Source organism: Podarcis filfolensis (genome assembly GCF_964270895.1).
Source record: "Podarcis filfolensis genome assembly, chromosome: 1".
Taxonomy (NCBI): Eukaryota; Metazoa; Chordata; class Lepidosauria; order Squamata; family Lacertidae; genus Podarcis; species Podarcis filfolensis.
The window spans coordinates 64,016,788-64,037,836 of NC_139604.1; the positions used below are offsets into that span (position 1 = coordinate 64,016,788).

At 40.4% G+C, this 21,049-nt stretch overlaps 1 protein-coding gene across 2 annotated transcripts in view; it reads right to left on the reverse strand.

The window, feature by feature from the left end:
* Nucleotides 1-1,956: 1,956 nt before the first annotated feature.
* CARS1 (cysteinyl-tRNA synthetase 1) overlaps nt 1,957-21,049 on the reverse strand; it is a 33,428-nt gene continuing 14,335 nt past the window's right edge. For both annotated transcript variants that reach the window (XM_083588421.1, XM_083588420.1), the window contains 17 exons: nt 20,479-20,628; nt 19,581-19,721; nt 18,514-18,602; nt 17,726-17,847; nt 17,512-17,624; nt 15,952-16,080; nt 13,816-13,945; nt 13,501-13,604; nt 12,681-12,778; nt 10,676-10,865; nt 10,061-10,129; nt 9,305-9,386; nt 6,308-6,388; nt 5,763-5,830; nt 4,709-4,768; nt 3,326-3,409; nt 1,957-2,396 (listed from right to left, as the gene is read on the reverse strand). In XM_083588421.1, the coding sequence (XP_083444547.1) occupies nt 2,262-2,396; nt 3,326-3,409; nt 4,709-4,768; nt 5,763-5,830; nt 6,308-6,388; nt 9,305-9,386; nt 10,061-10,129; nt 10,676-10,865; nt 12,681-12,778; nt 13,501-13,604; nt 13,816-13,945; nt 15,952-16,080; nt 17,512-17,624; nt 17,726-17,847; nt 18,514-18,602; nt 19,581-19,721; nt 20,479-20,628 (1,845 nt within the window). In that variant the 3' untranslated portion in view covers nt 1,957-2,261. The remainder of the gene's footprint in view (nt 2,397-3,325; nt 3,410-4,708; nt 4,769-5,762; nt 5,831-6,307; nt 6,389-9,304; nt 9,387-10,060; nt 10,130-10,675; nt 10,866-12,680; nt 12,779-13,500; nt 13,605-13,815; nt 13,946-15,951; nt 16,081-17,511; nt 17,625-17,725; nt 17,848-18,513; nt 18,603-19,580; nt 19,722-20,478; nt 20,629-21,049) is intronic.

Consider the following 21,049-nt stretch of genomic DNA (forward strand, 5'->3'; position numbering starts at 1 on the left):
CTTTGGATAATTCAGCATCCCTGCCACAACATCCCTGAGAATTTGTGGGCATGTTCTAGATACATGGGGCACTGACCAAGTTTCAGCATTGCTCTGTGTGAACTGAGCATACAGCCTACAATACACATCCTCCTGGCTGCACATTGCAGGGCAAGACCAATTGCAGGAAGCAAACTCTCTGCATATCATAATGGATCTTTCTCATTAAGTAATCCATGAGGTTTCTGAAAGTAGTTTGAAAACCAGTGCCCTGAGATGTGCAGTGTAGGACATTAGGCATTGCAATCCCCAGAGTGACATTCTGTGCCAGTTGCTATCAAGAGCAGCCACTGTTACAACCAATCTCTTGACGCAACAAGCAATTTATGGTAGCAGTTCCTTATCCAACAAGTGCCAAGCAAGTTGAAGCCTGCACACCTGCACGTGAATGATGAACTCAGCTTGATGCATATCAGACTATAGAAGCCATTTAGTCGAAGGTTGCTTGATGATCTCATGCAACCTATATAGCTCCTTGGGTTTCGGCCAATTTAAACAATGGCCAAGATTTAATAGTACAGCACGCGAGAGAGAAAGCTTGTAGAACCTCTCATGACATGATCCAGTTTATACTGAAAGGAGTATTCTAGCATCATACCCTTAAATCAGGCATGTCCAACTCCCAAGAGACTGCGATCTACTCCCACTGTATAAAATCTGGCAGTGATCTACCCATTGAGTTGACCAAAGTTGTTGAGCTTTTTTGGGGGGGGGCATCGTTCAGGATCACGTGATCGACCAGGGATGCTCCACGATTGACCAGTTGAACATGCCTGCCTTAAATGATGCCATCTGCTGATTGTATAAACCGACCATGAGTATTTAACTCTTGTACAGCCTTGTATTCTCTCTATTAAAGAAGCTGGAAATACCTGGAGGTGGACAAGTATAAAAAAGGTCTCGTTCACAGCTTAAGATAACTGCCAGTGTCTTCATGTTAACCAGGGAGCCAAGGCAGTGCTTTTTGTTCCTGGCCAAGAATCACCAAGCACTGCTGTGCAAAGATGTTAAGGAAGTTGCAGTACCCTGTATTTCCAGGATACCATTTATCTGGCATTGCAGATTTTCTTGCCAATTTTATTTCAAAACCAACAGCCAAAATATAACATTTATTAAGTCTGTTTTAAATGTCCAGGCACTTTAATTTCAGGGCTTCTCCTTAGAGTACAGGCAGCCTCAGTGGTGGTCTCTGAATGTCGTTGAACTCCCACTTGCCCCCACAATCATGGCCAGTGGTCAGGGATAATAGGAGCTATAGTTCAATAACATTTGGAGAGCATCACCTTAGCTACAGCACTGCCTTAGGGGATCCCACTCCTCAGTATGTTTTAAGCGTAGAGGCAGTGACCAATAGTCGCTGTCCACACTAACTGACACTGTACTCCATTTACACATTGCTTAAGCAGCTCAGTCCAGCAGAATGCTCCTGCTGGAGAAAAACACTGGTGCCCTTTTCCACTTCCTCAAGGTTATCCTTTTAAGCTCCTCAAAAGGAGCAACAAAACTAAGGGGGGAAAGACATGGCATTTGTGGAGTCCACATAGAGGAAATGAATTGAAGCAGGTGTGTTCTTAGGCTTACAGTTCAGAAAGTAAATGTCAGAGGCAGCACTTGGTTACCCAAGTTAAGCACATGTAAAAACTGCTTCTGTTGAGCAAAGCTAAGCGCATGTACTATCCATATTACAAACAGAATTCTCCCCATAGTTTTAACAGATGAATTGAGACATTGTGAGTTTGGCTTGAATGACTTCTCACAAAAGATACAAGTCCAGCTAAAGTTAAGGGGTTGAATCCAGAGTTCCATGGAGCAAAAGTCCAACCTGATGCTGCTACAGATGGTAGAGATGGAAAGGACACTGTCTCTGATCCCCCCTCCCCCTACGCACCTCTATTTCACCCAAAAAATCTTCTTAGGGACAGTTAGCAAATAGTTTATTGACTTGTATCACATAAAAATATTACAGAACCTTATTTAACTAACAAAACTTTTATTGACGTTTTAAACAAGGTGATATTAACCGTGCAATCCTATGCATGTTTACTCAGAAGTAAGTCTCATTGTGTTCAATGGGACTTAATCCCATGTGTGTATAGGATTGCAGCGTTACTTTTTGTTCAGCACAATATGGAAAGTTAAAGCCCAGTGAAAACGCATTTCCCCTCACAAAGTTTATCCAGCTGTATATTTTATTTAAGAAGCAGATTGTCCAAGCTTTGTTCTCAGTTTGCAACTCCATTCTGAACCATTTGAAGATATTCTTTGTACAGTTTTTCTTGTGCTTCATAGAGTTTCTTTAGTTTCTTCATTTGACCTTTGCTGAGTTCTTTGCCTTCTGTGTCATGAGTTGGAAACCCCTGGAAAACATTAATTCATTATCTTAGGACCATGTTATCTCAACGTTTTTGTTTCTTTCAGCTTTGGTAATGCAATAGCATTATCCCTTTTCACCAGTAATTAGGCATTATCAACAAGAAAAATAAAAACCTGGGTTCTTTGCTTATTTATTCAAGCCTAATAAACCACATATGTAACTCCAAAAGATTCTGAAAAAAAGCAGTAACACATCAAGTTAGGAAATGATTTGGAAGAGTTTAAGGCTGAACCTCCTTATTAAGTATCAGGTAGTAGTCAACATGTCTGTCTCCTCTAGGTGCAGGAGGTAGGGTTGTTAGGACTCACCTGTCTTATCACTATTTTCCTTTGCATGCACAGAAAACCATAGACATGCATCCTCATTGAAGAGGGGTGAAAAATGTGCCAAAGTTACAAATATGAAAAGGCTCTAGAATTTGTGGCTGTAACAAAAGACTCACGTGCTTTAATACGATGCAGAATTATTTGGGAGCAAGTCCCATTGAATTCAGTAGAGTTTACTTCTGCATAAACGTGCATAGGTTGTATAGCTGGTGTATTGTGGTGGTTGAGCTCTAGCTATGAACTCTCAGCCACTGTCTGCCTTCCCCTCCTCCCCAATATACAATATAGGGGATAATAATACTGCCTTGTCTTACAGAGTGTTCTAAGGATTGCAGTTAGATAATGAACGTAAAGCACTTGGATCACTTAAAAGTGCTACACAAATGTTAATAAAATAATGCTTACCTGCCTGCCTGCCTGCCTGCCTGCCTGTCTGTCTGTCTGTCTGTCTGTCTGTCTATCTATCTATCTATCTATCTATCTATCTATCTATCTATCTATCTATCTTGTCCAGGATTGAACTAGCAGCTTTCCCCAGGATCCCTAAATACAATATTCAAGGAAGAAGAATCCCAGTAATGCTTACATTTTCATCAAATTTGGAATACTTGTCATGCTCCGATTTAAACATTTCTCCTGGTGGGATTTTCATTTTTGCCAATTTTACTGCCTGCAATATATTTAAAAAGTGTTACAACTCTGGAATACATGAATATCACAGCCAGTATTAACCTGCCTACATCAAAACAATTCCTGAAAACAAATTTAAGCTGATACTCTGATGCTCATCCTTCCTAAGACACAACCCGCCCCCGCAAAAGGGTGTCAGAAAAGCATATAAGTCTTTGGATTTAAAACTGGTTTGGGTCCTGAATACAAAAGTATCTTCAAAATCTGCTGAAACTCTATTTTCTCATACCATGTATCGCAAGATGTGAGAACAACCTGCAAAACAAATGCCCAATAAAGTTTTAAGAGACACTTGTTATTTTAGCTTTCTATTGGTAAGACATTCCCCTTTTAAAGAGATGCTGCTCTGTGCACTTGTGGTGTTGAAGATAGAGCTTTTAAATATATTGAATTGGATCCAGATCCAAGCAGGAGGTGTGCTTACAAGACACTCCCATTGGTGGAAAGGGGTAGGGAGGAGCAATTCTAGTGATCCCTCCTCCTGCCTGCAGCTCCCTATGCCCCTTGAAAAGCTGAGTTGGAGGGATCCTCCATAACACTATAGAAGGTCACAGAAGAGCCATTCTAAATGCAACCCAGCAATATGTCTATAGAAGACAGAGGCCTAGCAAAACATGAACAATTTGCAGATGATCAAAGCATACGCCAGGAGCAAAAATAGGCTTTGTACACATGGTAGGGGTGGAGAGATTGGGATGGTGGTAGCAGAGAATATACAGCATGTTTGGGCTACCAGGCTGTGACTGAGGCGGATTCAGTTTTGCCTGTAGATAAAGCCACCCCACACAACTGAGAAGCCATTTCCTTGTGTTTGGCAGCAAAACCCAATGTTCTCTCCTGAAAGATTCCAACATAAAATGTTTGGAATAAATGACTATAAGCAGAGAGTTGGCTGGGCAGGTCTCTCTGCATCTCACTCTCTGCAAATGTTATACTGTTGGTTCTGGAAAGAGGGTGTCTTTGGCATCTGTTGGATGCTGGAGCAGTTGAGTTCAGCTGGAAGTCCTCGAGTGTCATTCATGCTGTAGGTCTACCAAAGTACTCAATGGTTTGGGAATGGCTGCTGGGGCAAAAGGTGGTACAGGGGTTTATATGAGTTGAGGGGCTGTGTGGATTAAGGTCTCTCTACCAATTTGGCTCTGCTTTGCAGCTCACATAACAGAGTAATAGGTGACAAAAACGGAAGATAAAGCCTGAAACATGCCTTTTCTCGCCTGACATCAGTGCCATTAAAGCCAGCCTTTAAAATGTATATTTAAAAAGTATTTGGTTGCTTTACCTCCTGTTCCTGTTTCTTTCTAGCTGCCTCTTCTTTCTTCCTTTTTTTCTCTTCTTCAATCTATGGAAAAAGAATTTGAAAAGCAACATTAGGATTTAAAAAATACAGAAGTAAATCACTGAGCATTTTATTAGCAAATCATCCACAGCTATGTTTTATACAATAGGATCCTAATCAAGCTGTTAGCTCTACAAAGTTCTACCCAGAACAACCAGTCTTTGACTTTTGAGGGAATTAAAATCACCAGCTCTGCATGTTCCTCATACATATGCACGTCCCAAGGTTCACCATAATGCAATAAAAATAGTATGTGTGCTAATGTAGTAATCTCAAGATTTATGTCGGAAGGTACTTGTTAGGTGGGTGGGGAGAATGGTGTCATTAATTTTATAGGAGTGCATCACCACTGAGGGCTACATCTATAAATGGGAAGTAACTTTTATTTTAGTTGCTTATAAATGACAAGATTTTTGTTCATTTTTCTCTCTGAAGATGGCACTTGTCAGCTACAATGAGTGAACATACCAAGAGAATCCTAGAGTTCTCTTATTCAGAAACTCTGATAAGCAAAAGCCAGGAAAAATTGCAGAGCTTTTTAAAAGGAAAGAAAGGAGCTTGGAACACTGGCCATGTTAAAGTCCTTTGGTAAGATGATTGTGTCTTAATTACAGGAGTTTACCCAGTTTACAAGTGCCAGGATTGCCACAGATTACAGGAGGGTCGGGGGGCGAGGTGACTGGCAAAGCGCCAGTAGGGCATTGGAGCCAATATAGCTCTACAATCACTGCACCCACACCACCCGCCCACCACCTTGCCTCTCCCCCTAACCAGCTGTATCCCTATTGGGAAGCCAAATGAGCGGTGCTGCCTCGCCCCATCAACTGCTACAGGAGGTCTTTGCATGGTTGGTGGGGTCTAGAAAGTCCAAGATCCCCAGCAGAAGCTGTGCTTGTGGAATGAGACTGATGCAGGCTATATTCCTCTGACCATCCCAAATGACGTTAGACAAAAATTAGGCACATCTAGACAGAAACTAGTTCAAATAACGTATAACCTTTTTCTTCTCTTCTCTTTCTTTTAGTAAGGTGTCTCTGTCCACTAGCTTGACCACGGTTGGGAGTCCTACAATAAAAGCATTACAAGGAATAAATGATCATATATATTACTACTTTTAAGTATTTATCCCAATGATACACACCAGGGATGGAAATGTGTGGCCCTCTAGATGCTGCTGAACTCCTCTGCAACTATTTAAAATATACTTCACACTGCTGAACACAAAAGGCAGAATTCACTTAACCTTAATTGATGGACAACTCTTGGAAAGTTTGAGAAACTATGATTTCTTGCTGCTATTATTTGCTGTTGTGTCTATTTCACATCCAAATCATCACCATATTTACTTGGAAGAAAATCCTACTGAAATGCCACTTCTACGTAAATGTGATTAGCATTGCATCTTTTAAGAGTCCAGGGTGCTTGACAAACCTCATTCATTTTGTTACTGCGCCTCATTACTGTTAGTTGGAAACAGACACCAGGATGTACTAACTTGTCAAAAGCAAGACTGGAGCCCAGTTTGATTTCCAACTTAATTACCTTCATGATCTTCAAACCGAACTCCATGCTCGGGAAGGACATCATCTCGAAGAGAATCACATAGCTGCAGAACTTCAAACACTACAATTACAAAGAATAAAATGAAATCGTTAATATCAACGTCAAGTTCTTATCTTTTAGTCAGGTGGATGTTTTATGAGAAGGGAACACCACCTTTTATTATGTCATGGAGCAATGGGTTTGCTCTCCCCCTTTTGGATGAATGACATTTCCAATTCCACTATGCTATGGGAGAACTCCACAGCTGCTATTCTCCTTCTTCAGTCCTAAACACATGTGCTAGGGAGTAGGTCCTTGGAACACAGTGGGATTTAATTGCTAGCAGAAATACATATGATTTTCTCCCCCCCCCCTCAACTCTGTAGTCCTTGTCTCTGCTTTCCTCCCCTTCCTTCCTTTTCACTGAACCTCCATCTTGGAAAGCAGAAGTCAAAAGTCTCCTGGAGTGACATAGGATTATGTTATAAGTACTGCAGCATAAACTATCAACTCATGAAAAAAGGTTGAGGTGAACTGGGGCATTAACCAGTTCTTCCCCATTCCACATAACAGGTAGAGATATCCATTTTGTTAGAACTATTAGCCTCTTATAGTGATTTAAAGTCTGCTTGCCCGCCTCCAAGCCTGCGTATCTTAATAATAATAGGTCTTTTAGAAGTGGGCAGGATGTTTTTAATTGATTATGTTTTCCTCTCTGTTTTAATGTATCTGTGTGAGGGTTTTTTCTGTCTGCCTGGTTTTAAGTCATTTGGGTTGCCCTGGACAAGATAAAGTGACTAACAAATTTAATAAATATCAAAATAATATCTTCATCCCCAGCAGCTCAATAAAAACTAGAGAGTTTAAAAAAAATCCTCTTTAAATACACGCTGAAAAGTATTGTCATGAACAGGTGAAGAAAAAGCTATAAGTGCTCTGGAAGGAAGGTATTCTCTGCAGTTGCTCTGCATTGATGTCTCCCTGAGTTATAAATATTCACCAGCCTAAAACTATGAATAATTAAACTTTAGCGGCAAAGAGGAGAAAATTCCTTCTTGGCAGAGGAGAATGAGAGATGTGTGTATAAAAAACCCCCATTATGCGGAGGGTGAGAATATTATCCAAGGTATTATATTTTCTGAAGAAGTAATATTCAGGCATCAGGAATTACTTCAGGACTAATGTGCGCCAACAGTGTGTTTTCAGAGGGACATCAAAGACAGAAGGTTTTAGTGTTAATCCATAGAAGAGCATGTGCCAAATCCTGATGAAAGGCATGCTCAACTACAATCTGCTTCACTACAGCAGTCTCCTTCCTCCAATTGCACAGCCACATACTTCTGAACCACAAGGGCTTTTTCACCCTCAAATGCTGCTGGTGGTGCAATGCAGAGGAGAGAGATATATCAAAACAAGTACCACCCCGTCTGCATGCACACTGTTCCTGCATGTACATAAATGCATTTGATTACTTATAACCAACACTACTATGAAGAAGATTATTAGATTTCTATAGGTGCACCAGTATGGAGGTCACCACTTTTGCTCCAGTGAGCCAACACAATTGTTTGGCGACTGAACTCATGATCTGAAGTTCCTTATTCTCAAAGGAAGGAGCTGAAAAGAAAACTCGACTGACATTCCTTGGCAAGGCTTCATTAGAGGGAAAAATTCTTTTCAATGTACAGCTATCAAATTATTTGAGGGGGGTAGTTTTCTTTCATTCACTGTGCGTTATCACTAGAACATCAAAAAAGCAAATCAGCTCCCTGCTAAGAATGACCAGTGTTGCTCTCAGGGTTTCTGGTGTCTACTCTTCTTGTACCAGGGATAAAGGAAATTTTATTTGCTTGGCATTTTAATATCCCACAATTAAGATCCTCCACTTCATGATCAATGTTTGAGTACTTTGCTGAAACTCCAATTCTCTCTCTCTCTCAAGAAAGAAAGAAAGCTTTCCACATATAAATGATGAGGCTCTGCAATGTCGGAAAATAAGAGGATAAGAAGGCGCATTGCCTCAGCTCAGAGTTTTATAGGAAGTTGTAATGAACGCTGTTTAGGGCCCTTTGCCTTTTGATGAGGTTCACCTGCCCCTCAGTCTTATCCATGCATTGCTGCAGGAAGTGATGGACTCACACACCCCAAGTTTAAGTACTAGCTCCTAAGGCACTATCAAATATAACCACGGAATACACAGGTTTTCTTTTCCAGCTTCAAAAATATGCCTCCAAAGGAATATAACTGAGGGAAAACAACCCCTGACATACCACAGTAAGATTACTACTATGCAGTTAGGAGAAATTCTATGTATTTTTCAAACGCAAAGCACATACATTATGGGGATTTTTCTGTCAAAACACACGAGTTTTAATTGGTATATCCCATGGAACAATGTTAAGCGGCATTCTGAAAACTCACAATACAAATAAGGGCCATCATTTACTTTCATCTGTTAATAACAGGGCAAACACATATATGTAAACACATTTGCATACATAGACATTCACACCAGGGTTGGTCCAATAAACGTTGCTATCTGAGGTGAAAACAACAAATGGCATATCCTCCACCCTGACCCAAAGTCAAAGTACAGAGGAAAGCTGTCTTTTTTTTTTTTTTGGCACCTAAGGCAGAAAATCCAACAAGCGCCTGCTCCATCCCGGCAGTAAAATATGGTAATAATAAATAAATGATTTGCTGCCCTTTCATGACTTGCATAATCAGCTGCCTCAATCTGGTTAATGGCAGAGCTGGCCCAGACTCATACGCAAGTAAAACGCAAGGCAAATGCAGGCAGACACCTCCCTAGTTTTTGGCTTTAAGAGTTTTGAAGAGTACATGCGTCTGTGTGCCCACACCCATATCGAGCAAGCAGATGAACAAGTGTGAGGAAGAAAACAAAGCACTACGGTACAAATAAAAATGACATTTCGTAAGACAATTGCACATTTGTGGAGATTTTTATTTGTAAAAAAAGCACAGAATTAACATTACCTTTCTTTTCTCGGGCAATTTGCCGCACACCTTCTCTGAACTCGGACAAAACCTGTAGGTATGGCATCACCGTAGATTCAAGCTGCAGAATGAAACATTTTGTCCATTAGTTGAGAGTCAACCCATTTCTTTCTGGTTTCCTCTGAAAATACTGCTACGAAGCATAGGAACATTGGGAGCAATTCAGTATAGAGCTAAGCAGATTGCTCCATCAGCACAACCATTTCTGCTTGCCTGATGGAGCTATCTGCCCTCCACCCCCTGTGTGCTGTTCTGGGGGTTCTCCTGACCACCCCCAAGAATCAATTTGGCTGGGGTGGGAGAGAGGAGAAGAGACAAAGTCCTTACACTTCTGCTGGCAGGGCTCGTTGGTTGAATGGCGCCTATAAGACACTATCTTCTACCACGTCAGATCACTGGCCAATCCCAGCTCAGTACTGACTACTCTGACCGGCAGCGGCTGTCTAGGGTTTCTGGCAGTAGTCCCTCCCAGTCCTATATCTAGATATGACCTTCGCAAGCAAAGCTTTGGCTCGACAACTGAACTCTGGCCCTTCCTTGCTATGCTCTCACATACAAATATAATTCTTCTCTCTTACCTAAATGCAATTGGAGTAATTCTGTGATTCAGTTTTACTGCAGAATTTTATATTCGTATGAGCAGAAAAAGTGGCTTTGCTTCAGCATGTAATCCAATTTTTCTGAAAGCCATGAGCAGAGTTGAGATTGTCACAGTAAAATTTCCGTACAACTTACATTTAAGTTTTGGGCACTTCCTCCAACTGGGAATCCGATAGCCTCATCGCTTTCTATAGCACCGAACACCTATGCGAGTGAAACACAAAACAAACTGAAAAAACACACAGCAGCAGATACTTTAACACTGACAGAAAATCCAGCCCCAAAAGCTGTGAACAAAACTTTGCTGGGCAAATGAGTTTCCTGGACACTGTCTGCACTGGGCTGGAGCTGCAATTAAGACATTACTTCCAAGAGTAAACATTGCTCATAGCATGGCCTCCTGGAAGTACAGGGGACTGCAATATTTCTACGATCTTTGCATAGCAGTGCTTGATGACCATTTATCTATGTCCAGGAAACAGCAAAACTTTGCAAACAATTCAAGTACTACCACTGTTTTATACTGATAGCTAATCCTTCTTTCAAAAGTGCTACATTTTTGTCACAATTATTTCCTTGTGGTAAGGGAATCCCTCCAGAAGTTGCTGGGCTGCAACCCACAAACATCTCCAGCTTGGCTCATGGTCAGGAATGACTGGAGTCTTATCTAAACAGTGAAAAGGCTGACACATTCCCACACAGTTACAACACACATGCAGCAGTTTCAAAGGTTTTGTGAAAATCCCATACCTTGAACATCTGTGTAAGATAGAGACTTATATTTTCCAGCAGCATTCTATTTGGCATTTGCCTCGCAGTTTTCTTTGCAGCAATGTAGGAATTACACTGACTGACCAGCGATCGCACTTCTTCCAAAACTGTGCGTGTATCAATGTTGTCACACAAGGCTGCATGGACTGCTAGCTTCTTGTCATAAAAACTAGCCAAGGAGGGCAGGGAAACAAAGAAGGACCAACATGTCATTTGTGTCATCCTTAATGGTTTTCAGCCAAAGATTCCAGTATTCCATAGATAAAAGAAAGCCAAAAGCATTTCAGTACTTTACTTGCTAGGGTAAAACCTGATCGGGCAGATAGTGGGAGAGAAAAGCCCTACCACATACTTGGTGGCAACATTCAGATGTCATGATAAACAATGGTTTACCATGATGAAAACAAGCCAACCCTACCTCCAGGCTTGTACACTCCTCCTGCCATATCTAAACTCAGGTTCAAGTGGCACAAGTCAGGAAATTGCATATTTACATGAAAGACTCTTTTAGCAGCAGTTAGAAATTGAGCAAGAAATACAAGAAGTAGTCAGTATCTGACTAGACTCCCACATACACCATTTCTCTCTTGCATTTCAGAGTACATACTGAAAAAAGACACAGATCTTGAAACCAGCTTTGGAAGGAGAGAAAAGAATCAAACAACTTGCCAGGTAAATGAAGGATAAGAAATATGAAGAGCGTTATGGACTGAAGCATGGAAAATTACAAAAGAGAGAGAGAAAAAGTTATCAGAGAAGAAGAACACAAGAAAAGCAAATCCATGAAGAGAATATGATATAATGGTGCTAAAAAACAGAAAACATTTACATTACAGAGAAAGCATTTTATTTTAACAATCCTGTCAATCAAATCTGTAAATGTAGCACTCTTCTGACTCCTCTGATGAATTACAATAAGTACTATAAGATTTATTAGTGGCATTCAGAAATCATGACAGGTACAAGCCTGGGGCTTGTGTACCTCCTCCCTCTGGTGTGGCAATCAGAAATTCAGAAGCTTTTGCTTCTGTTTCTGATTAACTGCAGTGTGTCATGTTGTCAAAACCAGACAAACTGTGGTCAACTATGGATTACGTCAAACAAACCAACTTTACATCATGAGTTAAGAAAGCTGGATTGTTTCAATCAATCATAATTAGTTGAACCACAGTTTAAGGTTTGGATGCAGGGCTAAGGTGTGGTTAATCAAAACCAGATGCAAAAGAAAGTCTGCATAAAGTCTGAGGTTCCCTGTGGGTTGTTTTCACAATTAACCATAGTTTACCTTGACATCCTAATACAGCCATTTAAAGCATCAGGATTAACAAAACAGTTAGGTGTTTGAATAGAAAACCTAAGTATCTAGCTGCAATCCACAAGCCAGTTAAGTCAAGTCTAATGAGACTGAGTACATTCTGAGAAGTTTGGTTTTCAGGTATTATTTTAAAACAACCATTTCTAATCCCTGAGGTGATGAAAAGAAAAATAAGAAATGTGTGGTCAGTGCATAATAAATTGCAGAAGCCAAGAAAGGGTAGAGGAAATTCCCAGTGTCAGGGGTCTGCCTTCAATAGCCCCCAGTGCTCTATTTACTCATGCATGACAGAATAAAGTATGCAAAACAAATACATTGATATAAAGTTGTTTCATGTTCCTAATTTATGCAGGTTTCAGAATTTAGCTTTTGGGATGCAGTGTGTGTGTGTATAGTAAAAATAAGTAAGGAAACACATCTATGTGAAGAACGAAGAAAAACAGTAAGAAAGCATGTGAAAGGATCTAGGATCTGCACCACAAGCAGTCTGATTGCTATGTGAATTAACAATTAACTGAGATCCAGGGGAAAGTGTTGTAGAAATGCAAGATTATCAGGACCTTGCTTCCACCAAAAGGAAATGCCAGTTTGAAAAATGGGATCCATTACCATGAATACACAAATGTCTATTCATGAAGAAAGGAGGGGGAAAACAGGTTTCTCACTCACCTTTTATTCAGCTCTATTTCCTGGTTTTCCCATTTTTCAAACTGGCCTGTCACATCAGCAGGGGCCCGAAGGATGTCCTTCACATTTAAAAAGAACTCCTAAAAGGGGGAGGGAAAGAGCCCACAATCTGAAGTCTTCCTGTTGCAAAGTATACTGTCCAGTTAGCTATTTCAATACTCATATCAGACTCACTTTCAGCCAAGAACAAGATATACCCTGCATCTGCCAAGAAAAGCAACTTTTCTATTACCTGCTGTCAAGCTGATTTTTGTCTATGCTGTGACTTAGCATAATGTGATATGACACATTAACAAAAAAGCCAATGGTGTTTGCAATTAACGAAATTCAAGACCCTTCATCAGGTCTCAGGCAAAAACAGGATAATGATGGCCTACATCCTACTCCCCCCCCCCATGCCACTGCCCATTACAGTCTGAAGGATACCTTTCCAAGAGAGATCTTTCATTTAACTTCCTACTACTACTAAGTTTCCTGTTGGTTACTATTGTTTTACCACAATATATATGCAAATATAGGATATATCAAGCACATAGAACAGATTAGGTTGACCAAGTTGTTTTGAGCAGATTTGGGGATGAGAGAATTGGTGAATGGATACAGGAGCTTTTAAAAATGGTTTGCAAAACCTAGATTTGGAGTGCAGATCTGGTAAGAGATTAATAAAACGACAGGCCAACCTGCTAAACCTGAGCACATATATTATACATATATAGTCAGCAGAAGAAAACACCTGGTACATCACATTATTACAACCCAAAATTTGTACAGCAGAAAACATGAAGAGGGGAAGTAAACTTACATTCATGAATTTCTCATACTGAATAGCAGACTCCATGGTGTTGTTGGAATAGTCTAGCGTATCCTTCCAGGAATGCATAAGAAAAGCCAGCCGTAATTGCCGAGCTGTTGAGAGTTTTAAAAAGAAAATGGAAAAGGGTAGGAGGATATGGGACTACAGTAGAAACCATGGTGCCAAAGACAATAGAAAAGAAATTTTCATAAATGAAAAAAAAATCAGTCAGATTAATCATTAACTGGTCTCAAAAATGATTTTAAAAAATAAAATAATGGAAAGTGTTCCTTCCTTAAATATATGTATATATTTATATCTTACCTGTGTGCTTTTGAAGTGCATCTTTTATTGTAATGAAGTTTTTCAAAGATTTGGACATTTTGCAACCAGCAATTGTCAGGTGCCCGGTGTGGAGGAAATAGCGAACCCAGTGATCGTTTTCAAAGTATGCCTAAAAATACATGGGGGAGGATCATATAATACAGATATCTATTAGATTACAGCTGTATGGGGAGAGAGAGAAAAAAACAATGCTTCAATCTCCCATTTACACCCCCCCCCACTCCCCCAACACACTTCTCTCTTCAGTTTGATACCACTGTAGGATGAATTATCTAACATTACACATATTATTGATTGAATTATGGACTCCTAACATCAGTATTTTCCAAATTCTGGATACCTTGGCCCCCTTTTTTTGGTGTGGATAAAAACTGAAGGCAAAGTGGAGGCACATTTCACAAGCAGTCAAAAATCTATAAATATTCTTTCTCAAACAGCTGAGGCTTGGAAGTATTTAAGAGGCTACAGAGTGAATTTCCCCCTTGACCTTATGAGATTGATAGGCACTATATGTATGTGTTTTGCAGTACTTATGCTTCCATATTTATAATTATTATTTTCCTCAAGCAGCTCTCAGAAAAATAGGCTGGGACCTTCCCTGTGACTGCAAAATAGCCCAGTTAATAGGCCTCTCATTGCCCCCCTTTCCCAGGGTCAGAACTGTGCTGGAGCGTGGAGAAGGGGCCAATGCATCACTGAACCTCCCCGCTCTGGTGGACACAGAGCGACGGATGCATCAAACAGACAGGCTTCATTTCTCATGGTGCTCCAGCTTGCCTCAGAGCAGGCAAGTGCTCCTGACTCTAGTAATCGCTGCTTCAAACTGCAACAACACTTTTTCTTAACCTTGGGGGTTAAAAGAAGGCAGCCTGTACCAAGCAACTGCAACTTCAGCCGAGCCACAAGATTGCACCATTGGAGGGAGGAAACTAGTTTCAACACCACCGCCCCAATCTGAAGATCACATAAAGGTATGTAAGTTCCTAAGTACACACAAAGCACTCCTTTCCCTGCCCCTGATACCACAACAAAAGACCTTCCCATTCTCTTCAGAGAAGGTCTCAGCAAATCTATGTGGATGAAGAAAGGAGATGCAGTTTGGAAGCGATAAGCACTTCAGACAATAGGATAAACCTCATAAAGAGAAAGCTCACTTAACTAAGTAGGCAGCTGGTGCCGTTCTGTCACTACTGAGGGAGGAAGCCTCTAGAATCCAAAATCTTTGACAGAGTAACACCTTCAGATCCTGTATTATGTTTCCGCCATTGTGACCCAGAGACAAAGCCCCTGGGTCTCTTTTCCAGTTGCCTTACAAATGGGGCTCTCTTTGTGGCAGTTGCTACTCACTGCTACTGCCTCCCAAAGTTAAGACACCATAATGTCAATTATAATTCTGTTTTTTGAAGCAAAAAGGAATGATGGAAGTTGTTATCCAAAACATATGGAGGGCACCATGCTGCCTATTCCTGCAATATACCAGGATTTGCACTTGCCTTCTAGCCCAGAATTAGAAACCTACTCCCAAGTTTGGTTTCAATTGCAAACACAAACCATCGTTTCTAAGTCTTGTTGCAATGGCAAACTATTCTTTGATTGGGAAGGGAATCACTGCTTGAGATGAATGTATAAAAGATCTGGACCTGACAAGCTAGGGAAAGAAGTAGTTTGTGCATGACCCCTAGGCTCAGACCCAATGATTATAACCTATTTGGCTGCTACACCCAACCCATTCAGACATCACACCAAGCCATAGTGCAGGAAGCTTCACTATGGTTTTCCATTATGTCTGAACTGCAAAATAAAACAGCAGGAACACCTGAATTTAAAAAGCACTATTGTCTGATATTTACAAGTAGAACTTAAGATAATTTTAAAGTATAGTATCACTTAAAGCCAAGTGTAGCAACAGTAGCATTGTTTTTATTTTCAGTCTGCTTATGTGAACATCTGATAATATTTTCTCCTTTGACAGACAACAGAGTCTACTTAACTGAATTATTACTTCTGTGCTGTCTGAACTATTAGTTGGGAAACATCCAACTCACAGCCAAGTGAACCTGAGAGTTCTCTAGCAGGTATCAGAGCATGGTAAGAATCAGAACATAGGTCACCTGCCTCAGATTGTGCCAACTCATTGTCATGATGAGGGAACCGAAGATCAAAGCCTCCTCCATGTATGTCCATAGAATCTCCTAGAATGGACCCGGCCATTGCAGAACATTCAATATGCCATCCCGGACGGCCCTGTTTTGAAATAAAGTAGGTTATTAATGATGTTCAGGAAAGTTCTCCCCAGTTAATGAGCCCACTGATGTTCATTAACTGGATTTAATAGTAGATATTTTAATGCGGAACTTTTATCTTGCAGCTTGAACTTAGTTCTGCATGCTCTGCTGTTGGAGCACTTCGGTTAAGGCAATCTTTGCACTGAATCAATAATCTGGCTTTACAAGGTCAGAGTGCACAAGAAATAGTCAATCAAAAGCTACACCCTAAAAACAACTGACAGAATATCAGTGCATGGCAAAATTCAAGACAAATCATCTTAAAATCACCACTGAGGGAAATTAGTTTTAAAAGAAATTTTTCAGTATTACTTTGTAGGCAACACATCACATTCTCACCTATGCTTTCCTTTCACAATTTTTATCCCCCAGGAGAGGTTCCTAAACTGACTAAATTTAACTGAAAGTAGAGACTCTTGATAAAACCATGAGATTTAGTTTTTAGGGTGTGTGCATGCAAGTGTGTATGTATTAGCCCCAATTGTGGTATCCCATCAGATATACAGTCATGGGTGGGAATGCACCCTCTTTAAATTCTGTGGTTTTACATATGAAGATATAATAAACAATCACCTGTTCCTTAGCAGGTCTTAAAATTAGGTAAATTCAACTTCAGATAAACAACAACACATGATATATTACCTAGCACTGGGTAAGACATCAGCTGGAATATGCTTGGTTTTGGGCACCATATTTCAACAAAAAATAAGTCAGTAGAAGGACAGCACAGCTATGAAAAAGGGGCAAGGGCAATAAGCCATGGGTTCAGGCTCTAACAAAGCAGGATAGAGGGTAGTTGTCAGGGGCAGGGGGAGCTTTCACTACAAAAATTATTGGATTACAGGAGTAAAATAATACAATATGTTGAAAAGCACATTTCAGTGGAAATTTCTACAAGGGAATAATAGATACCCCTGCCAACTATTATTTAAATTTTATAATCCTAATCAATGACTTGATTAGATGCAGAACATTATTAAGAATCAAGAGGCCCCAGGCCATAATGCTTTGGCAGGACATTTAAGTTATATGTTCTTTATGATGTCAGCCTGCATCTTAAGATATGACCTGTATCCCCATGATTTAAAAAAAGTAACGGCAGGAGATGTTTTAAGCCTGGGCTACATGTTATGGAATATACTTACTTTTAGTTTCCACATAAAATTGTGCATAGGGAGCACAGTAATAGTGGATTGGATGCAAAGATCCTGCTGCATAATCCCCCCATCCTGGTCTACAGCCAAACCTTATCCCATAAAAACTGGTTCCAGACAACTGGGGACATAGGGCACTAAAGACAAAGGGGGGGGAAACACCCCCTCCTTCCATGGGAGCACAAGCATTTTCCAACCATGCAGCTGGATTGTTTGATCCAAGTCACAGTCCTTACTTTTCCCCAAGGAGAGTCCCATGAAGGCTCGCCTGGTTTGGAGGATTTCCACAAAGCAAAGTCATTTGGAGAATGCTTCTCACTTAAACGATCCACTGAGATACTCAGGTCACCTGTGGAGAACAAGAGGAAGAACATTTGTAACCTTCAGAAAGGAATCTTAAAATTGTATTTGTGTATGCACTGGAAAGCCCCTGACTGACAGTAATATTACCTTCACCCTCTTGAAGTGCTTTTTGATCACCTACAGCTTCAGGAACCAACTTGGCATAGGAGTGTTTCTCAGATGCATCAAATTTCATGGTATCAAAATAGACAGAGCCATTGGACACATAACTAGAAGACAAAAAGCAAAATTGTACCAAGTGTTCTAGAGTTTCAGATACTTTCCTACTATTGGGTGGAATGCAACTTGTCCTCCTTTCACTGTTGCTCCAGCATGAGGTATGTGGTGATCAAGGAGAACTGGGTGCGATTTTTGCTAAAGCCTCTCAATGAAGCCCTCGTCGTCCCTGAAAATCTGTTTTGAAGTGCTCCCCAACCCTCTAGAACAGATTTTCATGAGGAGGTGGGGCCTGCAAAGGAGGGTGAAATTGGTACACACACAAAAAAGTGCCCCACCTTATCCATTAGTGGATACATTTCACCAGTTGGCTAGGAACTACTGTATTTAAAGGTGAATTTCTTCTGCTGCTTTCCATGATGGGCAAGTTCGATGGGATTTACTCCAAGTTTGCTGGATGGGAGACTACTAATGATTTTGGAAGCTCTAGCAACACAAAACATGTAGAAACAGCATCTTTGAGACTGCCAATAAATAAAATGGCTTTCCATTCCCCCCCCCCCCGTCATATGGCCTTGTTGTGCCTTCAGGTCTGATGGCAAAGGTTTAATTATTATTAGAATTTGGGCTGCTTACATGTGAAGCACACATAGAGCTGCAGGTGATGATTTTCTTTTGATTTACATAACACGTAAAATGTGAGACGGATCTATACGCACCCATATCCATTATTTACAATCCTTTGGACAAAGTCCACAATTTCTGGTACATATTCACTAACACGTGTTAAGACATCTGGAGGTAATACCTAGAAGCAAGCAAACAAAATAATATATATTCTCCGTTTCACAACCCTTCTTGTACCAGACTCTCTCAACAGCTTTGCTTTGCAATTAGTTCTATATTTGAATATAGAAAACTAGGCAAGTGGCAAAATTAACAGGGACTTGTTGAAGAGAGTATTGCTGTATGCTCCTGAGATTTATCTTATGCCCAGTAAGATTATGCCCAGGGCTTTAAGTGTAGTGGCAACTTCCCTTTGGGTTGCACTTCCAATGAACATTACAGTATAGGCATTCAGGAGCCTGCTTAAACTCATGGGCAGATTTCAACTGAGTCCTACCAGTTGAAGCCATGAGCAATAATGTCTGCTTACACAATGGGGCTTTCCCTCATTCTCCTGCCCTTGTGCGCCCCCTTTATGGTACAGTGTACTTATGCTTCTATTTTGAAATATAACTCACTCGGAAACCTTTCTAGGTAACAAGCAACTAATAAGTCCTATTACTATTATAAGCAAATTAAATAAACAGGCGCACACATTGATGGGCAGAAACTGAACACAGAAGCCGAGCATTTCTAGGCATCTGCTCTAATTAACCATACTGAAAGCATATCTGCAGTTTCCAAGAGCTCAAGATGAAACATAATCTATAAGGTTAGAAAGGCATGATCATTGCTCTAACTGCTGATGAAAGGAAAATCAGTCTTGATTTGCGTCTTGGCATGATTCCAGCTTCCTAGGTATGAAGAACAATTTTATGTACACAGTGCTAGGGAGAGCCCTAACCAGACTGCCAGCAAAAAGTGTTAGTGTGTCATCTTGATAAATCAATATATATCAAAATGTGTCCATGGAGCAGTAATGTGAAGCCATTAATTATAAACAAGCTTTATAAGTTTGCTTTCTAGGCCTTCCAAGAGAGGGAAACTATAATAAATAAGTTCCACCAACACTAGATTTCCATGTGCTTTTATATTTTGCTGAATCAATGTGCATACTTACATTGAGAGCTGCCATATCTTTATGATATTCCTCTTCCCAGAATTTGGGGAGCTTTGAAAATATGGAATTGTCAGTCACCTGACTCCCCAACCTAGTGTCCAGCCACTCAGAGAGTATATCTTTTGCTTCATGCAATAACACCTAGAAATAAATTATAGATCTATATATAAAACACATAATTATCAGCAATGCACACTTCTTCAAGAAAAAGCCTAGAGTGGTCTTTATTGTGATTAAATAATGTTAATTTATTTGGGCCAGGATCCAAAGCTTGAGTTCATGTTGCCAGTTTTTCCACCTGGAGACAACCTATCATACTTCTTGGAAAGCCACTCCCAAAGAGCCCAGACCTTAGAAGATACTTTGTAGGGAAACAAGCAGCACTTACACACACACTCTTTCTTTAGCGCTGGGGTGGAAGTGCTACCTTTTACTCTTAAAATAATAGGCAGAGTGTTTTCTCTCGAATCTTAGTGCTGTGGTGTTTAGCAGAAATATACTGGGAAATGAATTTCCCCTGTCTGTTCTTGAATGATCCACTCAAAAGCAGGAATATGGCTCTTTAAAGCCACTCCTACCCCAGCACAAGACTGGGAAGCACTGGAAATGCTGAGGCAGAGTGTGTGTTTGTACACATGCACAAGTCTAATGCGTGTGTGTGTGTGTGTGTGTGTGTGAGAACGAGTGCACATGGCCTCTGCTGCCATGTGACCCTCAGAGATGTGCCTAACCATCAATAAGATACTTGGGGGGGGGGAGTTAAGTCACACCAATGTAACTAATTATGTAACCTCACAGATATAAATGGTTTCAATGAAGCAAAGTCCCACCCTAAAATAGTAAATCAAGGATACTGTTTCATTTGCTTAAGGGCACAACAGCCCCGTTCAGTACAGACCTCAGCATGTTTGCTGACTTGACCTTCAGAGTGTTTATTTTTCAGTGCGCTTTCTAGAGGTTCCACAGCAGCCTTCACTGCGCTCTGAATCCTTTCCAGCATCTGTTTCTTATCAGGGTCAGTGGTCTCTTGTAGCTTAGCTGCAAAAGGCTGATTTAATAAACATGAATGAAATATACATAAAACCACACTGAAGGCAACAAATAAGCATCACTTAATAAAATCATAGCCATCTTATAAAATATTCCTTAGAAGTTTTCTTGTGTTTAATTTTCAGCAAAATCTCCAGAGTAAAGCAGTAACAAATGTCTGCATGGTAGAGTTTCAAAATTAAAATGGAATGTAGACATGCTATAGTGAGGAGGGTCATTACCAGGCATTTTCATGGGTAGCAACCATATTAAAGAGGAGGACAGTCCCCTTCCAGGCTTAAAGACAACAAATCCCACAGCAGGAAAAACCTAGTGTTCTGGTCCCCAATATTACACAAATTTTAAAAATTAGCACATCTTTATTTAAACATAACATTCTGCTTTCATAATCCATTTTTTCAGAAGATTTTGGAATCATA